Source organism: Passer domesticus, chromosome 2 (genome assembly GCF_036417665.1).
Source record: "Passer domesticus isolate bPasDom1 chromosome 2, bPasDom1.hap1, whole genome shotgun sequence".
NCBI lineage: Eukaryota > Metazoa > Chordata > Aves > Passeriformes > Passeridae > Passer > Passer domesticus.
This window is the reverse complement of record NC_087475.1, coordinates 20,781,063-20,793,932: the sequence shown is the minus strand read 5'-3', so window position 1 is coordinate 20,793,932 and position 12,870 is coordinate 20,781,063. Positions and strand designations below refer to the sequence as shown.

General features: G+C 38.1%; 1 protein-coding gene across 5 annotated transcripts in view; it reads right to left on the bottom strand.

Moving 5' to 3' along the window:
• Positions 1 to 593: 593 nt before the first annotated feature.
• Positions 594 to 12,870, bottom strand: part of MID1 (midline 1) — a 236,795-nt gene continuing 224,518 nt past the window's right edge. For 4 of the 5 annotated variants that reach the window (XM_064407720.1, XM_064407719.1, XM_064407718.1 and 1 more), the window contains exons 8-10: positions 7,658 to 7,819; positions 5,471 to 5,678; positions 594 to 3,910 (exon numbers count right to left, since the gene is read on the bottom strand). In XM_064407720.1, coding sequence (XP_064263790.1) covers positions 3,562 to 3,910; positions 5,471 to 5,678; positions 7,658 to 7,819 — 719 coding nt within the window. In that variant the 3' untranslated portion in view covers positions 594 to 3,561. The remainder of the gene's footprint in view (positions 3,911 to 5,470; positions 5,679 to 7,657; positions 7,820 to 12,870) is intronic. The other variant, XM_064407722.1, reaches the window with a different exon arrangement.

The following is a 12,870-nucleotide window of genomic DNA, read 5'->3' as shown; positions in this document are numbered from 1 at the left end:
AAACTAATGGCAGAAAAAGCAGCAACTTTATTGCTCTCTGAAAGCCAACAATGGGAAAATACAGTAGACTGGAGACAGTCTACTAAATAATTTATGACATATAGCCCATTTCAGAACTTTTTTTTTCCTATTAGGTGTGCATTAACACATAAAAGTCAAACACATGGAAAATCTTATCTGGTCTCAGAGACAAACAGTCCCCCACCCTTCCATTTCCTCAAGCTCAACACTACTCTGAGCTGCTACTGTCTTCCAAAGAGATTGTGTTATTGTTGCTCTAATTCTGCTGAACCCCAAACTGGGATTTAAGTACACTTTTGAAACAATCATTATACCAACACAGGCTTCATCTACTACTTTCATTGCTTGCATCTCAGCAGATTATTCCTCAAAAATCTGCATTTGTTAAACATAGCATTATACAATGTTACCTCATTCCTAGTCACAAAACTTTCAAATAAAGGGAAAAATCCTCATCTAAGACCACATGCTACATTAAGTACCATATTTTGTTTTTATACAAGGATTACTTGCTCCCCCCAGGTTTCAACTCATTACTATGGACCATGCAAAATGCCACAGACCACAGAAGCTACATTTTCAAATGGAAGTTTTTATTGATTAATCAGGCATTGAATCACGTATTGTAAAATAAACAGATTTTGTTTGTTAAAAAACGTCCAGAAGAATACTATTCATAGCAAACTTGTTTCCTCATTGTCATACAGAATACGAAATTTTCCAAGAAACAAGGAAAAAAGGAACACCTGACTAACTGCTGTCACTTTGTATGTGTATATACATATTACAAACGTATATGTGTGTGTATACACAAATTACACACTATATTTGTGCATATGCTGGTGTGTGTATACCCATACATATGTGTACATATATACACAAACATATATGAACAAAGAGTACTGACTGAGTTAATAGGACATTGGAGAAATGTGGCTTAGCTCCAAATGAAGTATTCTGTGTTAAAATAAAGATGATACAGCAAGGTCTGTAGATAAAAGACCATCCTTTTTCCACTGGCCAAAACCACAATCTGTCTTTAGACTCATGCTCTATCTTTACAATGAAAATTTGTGAAATCATTTGGGACCTCTCCAAATTCATGGTATTATTTCCATCCAGCTCAGTCTCTGCCAACATTGTATAACCAAACACTGAGCAGTATTTTCAGTTTATCCACTACTGAAATCAGCTTCTAGATCTAATATTTCTTGCAAAAGAGAAGATACACAGCCTTGCTACATGTACTTTGGTAATTCACTCTTTCCTTTTAGGCAGAAACTTGGCAATAACCGTAGAATAAAAGTCCTTTCTTCATGCATCCTTTTAACACTGCTTTGCATCAGACATCTTCTGTCAATTAATTTAAAAAATTTTCATACGACCTCAGCTAGCTCCCAAACATTCCAGGTCAGATCATCTGGGCATTGTATATCAGACTGTACCAGTAGCATTGTACTCAGTTTTAAAATGTGATGCTTGGGGACTGATTTACTTTTTAATTTTTGAGGTTATACACTTCTTGATTATTAATGACACTATGATAAACAGTGAGGTTCACTGTATATACACACTTTGCCTTTTTATGTCTACTTGGGAAAGATCAGTGGCTCCTACCTGTGAACTATGGGATGTTGCCCAGCTGAAAGCCATGGTATCAGCAATGTACTGCCATATTTTTCTCCATTTAATTCAGCAGTTAGCAGGGCATGTAAAGAGAAATCAGATACATGGAAAGGAATTTATTTTCTATGAAAAAAAATCCCAAACAAACAAACAGACGTGCATATTCTCCTCATCTTTTTCATATTTTTTTTATATAATCATAAGGCAAACTGTAGTAGAGCTTTGTACCTGGAGAATCAGTATTTAAAAAATCTGAAGCTGAGCTTGGGACCGTTTTATTTTGGACCCAATAGTGAACAAAGTGCATTAAGGCATCTTTGTCAAAAGACACCTAAAGCATGGTTATAAATTACTGAGCAAATCTTTAAAGCTGATATTCAATTTATCTTTTCTCTACACAGGCAGATATTCACCACTTGCATAGTAACAGCAAAACACTGTAATAAAACCATTCTTTTAAAGTTGTCATATGCCTGAATCATCTCCCAAAATGATCATTTATACATAAGCATTGCAATAATTACAAAAAGCTTTTATCTGTAAAGGGAAAGAGAAAAAAAAATGCACCTGATTCAGCTCTGAGATAAAGTACATAGAACCTCTATTGCCTTCACTGAAGCTCTTCTACCAACACCAGGATGAACATAGGGTCTCCCTATGCAGATTTCTACTGCTGCTAAAAGCTTACCCTTTACTTTTCATTCACAAAGTGAACTGTGCTTTCCCAAACAACCTGGGACAATGATAACTATGAGCAAACTCCAGCTGCAGTGTTTCTCCATACAGCACATGCAAAACAGATTTCCTTGCTTTGTTATAGACACTACACAGTGTATGACAATGAAACATTTGTATTTAATTTAAAACCAATGGTAAAGTGGCGCATGTCTCACTTCCGAGTTGTTGGCTGGGCTTGCTATGTTGAACCTTGTAAAATCAGCAATAAGCATTCACATGTCTGCCATCAGAATTGTGACATCTTCTATTACAATCAATCTTTAAATGATGCCGTGCTTTATCAAATTAGTCTACAGTCAGACCTTGCATTGGCTGTTCTCCTCCAGTGCTGCTGATTCTCACAGATTGTATTGGTCTTCCACATCCTCAGTGATTCTATAATGTTTCCCAAAGAAGAAAGTGAAGCACTGGTGGATGGGAATATTGCCATCAATAAAATAAATCACCAGATGATTTATCCACTCACATTTCTAGGAGATACTCCACATGTTTTTTATGAACAGAGAGAGCATTGCCCTGTGAACAGAAGTAAATTAAACTTTATTCTTTTGCTGTGTTGGCGAGCTCCACTTCCTCGCTTGCTTATTTTTGTTCTTTTGGTCTGCACATTCCCATGTGCAAAGTAGAAATTGAGAGTTCTCACACTCAACAAGACTGGTAATGAGACCACTTATGTTGGTACAAGTAAAACCTGCAGTATACTGACTTGTCCACTCCGCAGTTTTTATCTTTCCAATTTTCTTCTATTATCCACTGTAAAATAAAATTATTCAAAAGGCTGATGAAACTTTAATTAACAGGACCACCAATGTGCAAAAAACCCCCCACAAAAAAACAAGAAGTCATTTCCCCGATGTCCATACTAGGCTTTCACTTTTCTCTTTTTTTTTTCCATTTTTATAAATAATTTATAAATCTTCCTGTAAGAGATGAAATACAAAACCAACCAAACAAAACCAACTGAAAAAAAAAAAAGTTCTAAGGTATTATTGAAGCCACTTCTTGTCCTTCAGTACAAAATACACAGGAAGAGGTTTTCTCTCCTTGTCAGTTGTGCCCAAATTTGGCAGCATTGTCTGGGATGCCACATGGATCCTCCAGCTCTGGGTGAGCTCCTGGTGGCCCCACCTGGCCGCCCTGGGAAGATGTGCTGTCCTACCTTTTGGCTTTTAGCAGTCACGCCAGCTGCTCGGAGGAGTCTAGGTGGTCGGGGATAGGCAAGCCAGTTATAATGGTCAAACATTTATTCCACACCGTGAACGTGGGGCACACTGGCTGGCCAAATGTAATGTCAAAAGTGTAAAGGTGTAGGGAGTTCAAAGCATCATAAAAGGCAAGGGAACCGTTGTCGTAGTCCAGCAAAATGCCGACCCGCCGGAGGTGAGGCGCGGGCTCAATGGGGATTTCTTTGCTGTTGTGCCGCACCACCCACGTGTTGTTGCAGCGGCAAAGCACCCAGGAGGCAGAATTCTTTCCAATCCACTCGTGCTTCGGTGCTGACTTGTAGGAAATACCAATAGCATACCTGCAAGACGAAAGAACATCTCAAGGAAAGAAATGCTTCCTGCCATTTTTTCTCAGTGAAGTCAAGTGTTAGCCCAGAGGACTTGCTGGAATGCCCCCACCTTTTACTGCTGTGAGTTAAGCTCTAATTAAACAACGTTTCACCACAACATCTGCACAGGCCTAATTAATGCTTTTCTCTATCTCTCTTTTGGGTCTGAGAGGTCAGGGAAACTCATAGTATTATTTCTGGTTTGGCAGCTACGGCAATTTTTTTGAGGGCTTCCCTCTGGTATTGAAAAGGAAGACTGTTGAATACTCAGCAACTCAGGTTTTAAATCACTGGACATCAAATTTCCATTTCCAACATATGGATACAGAGGAATTCATTGATTTTAAAATACACTGCTATCTGTCAGCTAATCTGATCTCTCCTTGCTCCTTTAATATGTGGCCCTGAAGAAGGAATGCAAGAGTAAACATCAAAGGACACATTAAACATCTCCCCCCCCGCCCCCATTTTGCCATTTTCAAATATGTTTTGCCAGATGTTGGTGTGGTTTTCAGATTCAAATGAACATTTTTGAGACTGGGTTTCAGGCCAAGTTAAGCAACCGTAGGTGAAGACATTTGCTCTGCAAACCATAATTTATGGCAAGATGTGCAGAGCAGAAGGATTGTGAAAATATTCTCATTAAAGGATACTGAGGAAAAATACCTGATATGTGATATATAACAGAAATGTAAAAGTTCCTCACGTTCTAGAGACACTGAAGTATTTGTTGGACTTTCAACCGACAGAGATTAATCTGTCATAAGACTTTTTTCCCCATCCCTTAGGACTGGCACAGACAAACAGCATTTTGCTTCTTTGAGACGGTGGGAAATACCTGAAGACCCCACTGATTTTCCACTCCATTAACTTTCATCATGGTGTCTTTGAATACCAAAGGATAACATCTCTTCCATTGACTAAAGGCCCTCTGAAATACACCTCTGTGTGACACAGAGGATCATTCAGAAGCGAAGGAAAGCAGTCTTCTGTTTCCTGCCCCGTGCTTCATTCCCCGGGGCACAGACCTACAGCTCTGCTACTTCATGTCCCCTTCCCAAAAGCAAGTCTGACCTCTGCCCCTGTTAAACTGGATCATCAAGTTGTCCTCAGTTTTATTTAATTTTTTCATCATGAAGGACAGAAAATCTTTTACATTTAGTAGAGACATGATCACATTTATAAAGTTATCTCTATGTAAACAAGATGAAAGTTTTTGATCCCTCAAATTAAAAAAAGTCTTAATAAATACTGTATGTGGGTTCAAAAAAACAACCAACCCCAGCTGTGGAGTAAAAGTCCTGTGAAAGCTGCTAAATACAAAGATGCATAATCTGACAGATTTATTTCTGGAGTCCAAAAGTGCTGGACATTGGGAAACTCGTCTGACAAACTATTTGAAAATACATGCTTGGCCTGCTCATATACTGTTCCTGATGTCTCCGCTACTGGTCTCTGTCAGAGAAACTGTGCCAGCACCTGTGTGGTGGGAACTAGTGATTCTTTCCACATATATTTTTATATACGTACCATGTGCTCCCGCTAATAACCACTTCCCAGTAGTGCCGCCCGCTGTCGATGAACACGTTGCCAGCTACTCCATAGCTCCCTTGGCTCGTGAATCGCTCTGGTGTGTGACTCTTTTTGGATGATGTTTCATCCCGTTCCACCGTCAAGTTATCATGAGACACTTTCAATTTTCTATGAGCAGATTTGGGGTCCAGTTTAAATGGCTGACCTAGAGATGCAGAGATGACAGCAGAATGGTTTGGCTTTGATTTTTAGAAGGAGAGTGGATTAGCAAGCCTCTAAGAAGCCCACAGGATTACATAACCATATTAATTTCCTCCTCTCAAGCATTCTTGAGACAGACTAACCTATCCTGCTCCCTGCAATAGCTAGTTTCTATTGCATTGTCAGTTTACTGTCAACTTCATTGTGCACTAACTTCCCTGTGTCGATAATCCCTGAAAAGAGCCTGCATAATCATCATGTCCATTATCTCTGACCTAGAGGTAACCAGAATACTCTAATTCTTGCATGTAATTGAAACCAATATACATGCTAATAAAGGTCTGAGGGTTGCTTTTTTCACAGCATATTAGATTTAGAATAACTTGTATTCTATTAATTCTCTAGGGGCCAAGATTCATAATAACATCTCCATCATTTCTACAAAAAGTATGTTTTCAAATCCCACAAAATGAGTTTGAAAATAAGAACTAGACTTGTCTCTTTGTTCACTGACAGCTTTTTTTGCAACAAGCACAGTCAACAATTCAGGATTGCTTTGGAAGGATGCCCATGTGGTGCTGGATACTGTGCATTAACAGGAAGGAAGTGAACTGTAACTTGGTCCAAATAATATGGTGCAATAACATTACTCAGGCTGTTGCTCTTGGCAAGTATCTTCGGTGTAGCACAAGGTTTGTAGACAATAACAGGAAGCTTTTTGGTAAACCAAACCTTGTAGATATATAAAGCCCACCACAATTCTGACAGACTTGCTCATTGTGTCAGGAAGAAGAATGATCATTTACCTCCACCAAGAGACAACTAGAAAAGTACAACTCCACAAGTGGTCCAGCAAAGCACTTTTCTCTTCTTACTGTCTTTCATACCAAGGGGAAAAACATGTAATCAGAAGATTTAATGGCATGCACAGAAAATTTAAATTAGATCTCTCATGAAGCCTGTGTGAGGCACTGGCACATGTACTTAAAATAAGATGTAGACTGTTCAGGGCTATCTACTCTTGCAATGTGCATTTAGCTGCATATTATGACCAAACATAGAATGAACCCATTGCAAATTATTTGGGGATCATTTCTTACTACCTGACAGCAGTAACATAACCTCCTGCCTGCCTTTCCAACTGCTTAGTAGCCCTTGTGTGCTGGAGCAGTATCTGAGCGATGTCTCTGTACTAAATTGTGTCTGGTCACATCACACAGGTTAATAGCAAACAGGAGGAAACCAGAAAGGTGTATATGCCATTCTCTTCAGACTCCTTCTTGCACCACTCACTATCACTCTCCCCTACAATAAGCAGGTTTCAGAAGGTGCACAAATCCCAGTGTTTTCTTTGCAGCCCTCAGAACTGCCCATGATGACTACATGAGTGAAGTATTAGCTTGGGCAAGAGGAAAAAACAGCTGAAAACTAGTCTATGCTATTCTACATCTGCTAATAATTTGAGTAACCATTGTTTTTTTGAAGTGGGATCTTTGACTAGTCTATCACCTTGCTGAACTCAATTAAAAAAATGAGGGGGTTGAAGCTAAGTTTTCCAATGTCCGAAAAAAGAGATAATTTTGGAGGATAAAATTAGACTAGTAATTATCTTATGAACACGACACAAAAATAAAATGTTTTACTGCAAACATAAGAAAAGTTTTTGGTTTGTAGAGGAAAAAGAATAAAGAGGAAACCACAAAAGGCTATTTTCAACCATTTCACATATAATGTCTTCATTCCTATATGATATTTCCTGTGACCAGACTACAGATATATCTCTAAAAATAAAACCCCCAACATATTTTCTACACTACAGAAGACTAAGGCGATCTTGAATTATGTTAAATAAGTAGCTGTAATTTTGGAAAGCACTTTAAAAGAGTTGAATGTCTCTGTCCTCTTGTATTTCCCAAAGATCTGACCTAAAAAGGAAGGCCAGAAAGGAGAAGACTCCGTGCATCCTGATTTTGTGTTACTCACTGTTTGTCTTGAGCTTGCCAGGCTCGCTGCTGCGGCTGCCAGCCTGATTAATGGCCTTGACAATGAAGATGTACTTCGTGCCACTCTGTAACCCGTGCACTGTGTAGTGGTTTTGTTTGATATTAGGAACAATCATCCAGCTGTCGGCTGAGTTGCATAAACCTGCAATTTTGAACAGAGCACATCAGTCATGGCACACAAAACACACAGAGGGACATTTAGAGCATTCCCAGGCACCCAACGACCAACATGAACTTTGCTTCTGTACCTTTTAAAGTGTTGTTACGTTTACTGAGCCACTACTTAAAGCCACTAATTCATTTTATCAACCTGCAGCCAAGGTACCTTTTAAATTCTTGCTCTGTGAAGTGAACCATAAAAAGTGGGCATTTAAGAAATGGCTCAGTGGAGACACTAGCAGTCTGAGATTTTTCATATCCCAGCACAAGGCATTCTTTATTGCTTAAGAACTGGAGGATTATGGAGATCCCATCAATCTACTGTTTGGATTAATGAACTCAGTTTAAACCTCAGAAAACGAACGTGAGCAGTAAAGCCAGGAGGGCTGTGGAGGCACCTTTGCTGACAGTCCCCAGGTATGCATTCTTCAGAATCTGAAGCAAATCATGGGAGGCCAAACAGGGTAGAGCATGGGCTTCAGGGAAACCCTTGGCTCTTGTACTTCAGACTTTGCCAGAAAGTAATCTAAGCCAGTAAATTTAATGGATGCAACTTTTTGATTTATGTCCTCATGCTGAGATGCCAGCTGGGAAAGAGCTGGAAAATCTTCCATTTATAAACCTTTTTGGTTTATATTTGGATTACATTTGATGCCTACCACAGAAGTATAACACACAGGAAGTAAGCAAAATAAGGCAGTACCAATATCATAAACAAATCAGGAAAATACCCTATTAAAGTGAACTTTTTAATCTTTGCAAGTTTTTCCTACTGTGATATAAATGCAATGGCAGTCAATCACCCATCACTGTACATTTGGAACAGCTCCTGGTCTAATGGATCCCCCAACCTCTTATTATAGATGTTTACATAAAGAAAAAATTTAACATTTATGAAGAGTATATCTATTCACAACATTTTATATGGTTTTACAGCCAGAAATAGATAGATGCAAGTGGAAGTGTATGCATGTGTTCACATATGTAAGGCTGGAAAATGGAACAGAGAAAGACTGACAGACTTCTTGGCCTCTGTCTTTACTGGGCATAGAACACATTATGGAAGTTGTTGTTATGCAGCTTGTTGGCAGACAGCTTTCAGCTTTTAACGAATGTTCTAACAGCAAACCACTAACGAAGACAATCTTTTAGAACTCAGTAGTAATTCAGCTCTTCATATCAGACAATACCAAAACTTTGTGTAAAATAAAATGTAAAGGCTACTGGTTACAAAACTTGAAAGGAGATCTGTGATACAGGTTTGCAGACTCATAGACAATTCACGGCCATACTGTGAGATTCCTTTCTAATGTGACGTATGCTTTTCATAACAAAAGATCATTAGAAACAGAATTTAAATTCCAGATTTCAGTCTAAGTATTATGATGTTTGTGTCTCAAAATTCTCTTACATTACAAAGTATTTTTGAGAGGCAGGCAGAACAGAGATTCATCCTGCTGTGCAAATGGGGAATTGTGGCACAGTTTCAGGTTGGATTCATTCTATCTTGCCACCTGATGAAGAGCTACAAAATGCTGAGCCTATTTTTCTGTGCTCTGAGGAAAGGAAGAAATCAGTTAGTAGTTTCTTTCACTTTCCCAGCTGTGAACATCCTACCAACTGCAAATGCCTCTCTTTTCTTGTCCACAGAGGAAGCCTAGGTGATCAACATAGGTGAGATCTCAAATTTTAGGTATCTAAAATGACGTGAGATGAGTCACCCATCTGTAGATAATTTTATATACATACATACATACATACATACATATATATATATATGATTGTATAGAACAATTATTTGCCTTTCTCATGAAGAAAAAGAACCCTACTTTATACCCCATGGTAACTCCACCAGCACTTGTAGTGAACTCCTTAAAGCAACATCTGTCCATGTCTTCTCTCACTGAGCCATACACACCAAATTATATTTATATTTTTAGGCTGTGTGTGAATGAGTTTTCTATGAGAAAGAAAGAAAATAAAGGAAGAAGCTTCCTGACATATTTCACAGACTACTCAGAGGAAATCTCATCTTTTCCCAGTTTGCCACAGATATCAATTGCACACTTCTGTACCTGAACTACCACAGTGATTTTGCATTGAGACCATCCGTTACTGGACTCATAGATGCTATTGCAAAATAAATTAAGGTATGTGAAAATAAGAAAAAATGAAACAAAGCACTGGATTTAAAAGAAATTCAGTAAGATTAAGGAGTCTTTAACTAAGATACCTCTGATGAGATGCCAAATAACATATGACAATCAGTGGGATGGACACAGACTGTGGTCCTAGAAGTGTCTTCTCCAACCACAACCACACTTTGAAAGCAAGTTCTGTGGTATGTATAAGCCATATATAAACTGACCATTATGCAGACACAGAAATGCCCAGAGTTTTGCAAACTCATCTAGAAACTGTAGTTTTGTATTACTCACTATAATTCTCTAATTGGCACATTTTTAAGACCTTCATTACACTTTTTACGATACCCTCCAGAGGCCGATTGCTCCTTAACAAAGTATAAAACTTTGATCCAAATAAGTATATAAAGGACAGTAAAGTGTTGCATTGCTATGAGTCTCCTCTCGAGTTCATTCCCTCCTCCTGGCTATGTGGATTTATACACGTTCAATAATCACTGAAGGCCTTACCTACCCTAAACACTTTGCACAGTCAATAGAGAGAGCCAGAAACCTCCTGTTTGACCTGACTCATGTTCTAGAGGAAAGCTCTATCCTCTTTCATGACAGAATACATCTTAGGTTTCTTTTCTTTGTCCTTCCACTCTTAGGCATCCCAGACTACTGATGTGCAATAAATGCTGGATGTGCAGTGACTGACTCGGTTACTTTACTTGACAATCCTTGCTGTCTTAAAAAGCTCAGCTCTTGCCTCTGCACCAAAGGACTCAGTGATATGTTCTTCTGCTTTCTGACTGTCAGCTCTTTGGTAACAGGCTTTAAATTGTACTTTGATTCAAACATCCTGGGAATGAAGTATTGATGATGCCAAACTACAAGTCCAAACTCCTTCAAAAGGGTGAATAGTTACTTGTAGCAGCCAAGTTAAGCATTTACGTATGAAAGAATAATTTGTCGCTGCATCAAAGGAATTTGTCTCCAGTTATGCCCTGTCAGGGCAGCCTTTCTTCTCTGAATACAAAAGAATATGATTAAGGAAGTTCAGGGAAATGAACAAGCAGCCTGATCACACTGGGATCCAGGGGAAGTGTTTGCCCTCTCCGTTCCCTGCCGGTGGCAGCAGGTGAAGTGGAAAAGTACACATCTCCTCACTGGTGCAACAGCAGGAGCCAAGGGTCTCCTATTGTACCCACTCCTAATCCAGGCTGCATTCAGGTTTCTTGTTTCAAAAACCCAGGGCTTTTTACAGGGTTATGCAGATGGTAAAACAATGTATTTTAAAACTGTAGCCTACAAAAATGTAGAGAATTTAAATTACATCCTGGAATGGTGCAGTGAGCACAGTGATGTCCATACAGGATGTGTGAGTTTTCAAAACAAGTTTCTCAGAGTCTGGAGGTAATAATTTGTAAAGCTATTTCCCTGGTGTTGGCTGTTGATGCACTTTAAAAAACAGATGGGAAAAATCCCAAGGTGTAAATCCTCCTAAAATTTACACTGATAGATTTTAATAAAATATTTTCTTGAAAACTGGAAAAGGACCACAAAAGTCATGGGAAGGTTATGTAATCTCTTGAGTATTTTAATTATTGTAAAATGTTTTATTTAAATAAACTATTACCAATTCAAATTGGTAGAGCAAATAAGGTAGGTGAAAGTAACTGATAGCTCTCCACTCCTACTCTCCATTACCATCTGAAAAAAAATATATGCAGAATTTCTGAAAACCACATTGAATTTTTTAAAGAAATACAGTATTTTTATATTTTTAAAGATGCAGAAATTTTCCTGGTTTTATCTCAAATTTGCTTTTGTGCCATTAAATATTCTAGATTAAGTAAAAATCTCTAAAATCACTAAAATCTCTAGTAGAAATCTGAAGACTGTTTCTGAAGGAATCTGTTTTTATTAAAATAAAACTTCCAGAAACAGGTAAAGTCTAGAATATTAAAAAAATGATTTGGTGACTCATAAATTCACTATTTTTCATGGAAGTTTGGGCTCCTAATTGTCTCAGGTCCTTCCAAAAACTTTTATCCTTTCTCAAAGAAAGAGAAGTCCTGTAACATGAAAAGGTTCTGACAGTAGTACACTGCATCCTTCACAGAGTGATTTTTTAGAAATTAGACTGTATAACTAATTATCCCTGATTTCTTTCACCAGGTAAGAGAATAATTTGCTGCTCTTCATCTAGAAGGGAGAGATATATTTTCCTGAAGAATCTTTTATCAGAGCTAGAGAAAAATTTGAACCATCCAGAAACAGACTTTAACAAATCTATGATGTTAAGAAAGGGCATACTCAATGAATGCTTCAAAATCTATTGAAATGGGGTAAAGAAATTATAATGCACATTAGTTAGCTTGTGACAAAGTAATTTTAGAAGCTTTTACCTATTCAGATTGCAGGTGATTAGCTGCCTCTCAGAAATGCAAATGTACAAATGGTATAACTCTGAGAACAACTGCTTTAGTAAAAGCCTACTTAATCTAGAGTTCCGTATTGCTCTTATGCACAGAGCAGGTCTGCCAAGCATTCAATAGCCAAGAAGTGTGGCCACATTTGGAAATAATCTTTCCTGTATGAAATAGAACTCAAATGAAATACTCTATTTGGACCTTGGCCATCAAATGTTAACTTTCCAATTTTTCAGTTAATAAAAAAGAATATAGTTGATTATGTTGGATAGAAAATATACTAAAAAAACATAGTATTGCTTGTTTTTGTTACTGAATTCTTAGCAATCTCTGGATGATATATGCCTCTGGTGGGGGAAATGTACTGTGAGTGGAAAGTGCAGTCAGGCTGGCTATGTGGTTTAAGAAACATTCCAAAATAACAGCCTCCATTAGCACGGTAGGTGGGTATGTATGCAAAGTGATTCTTATTG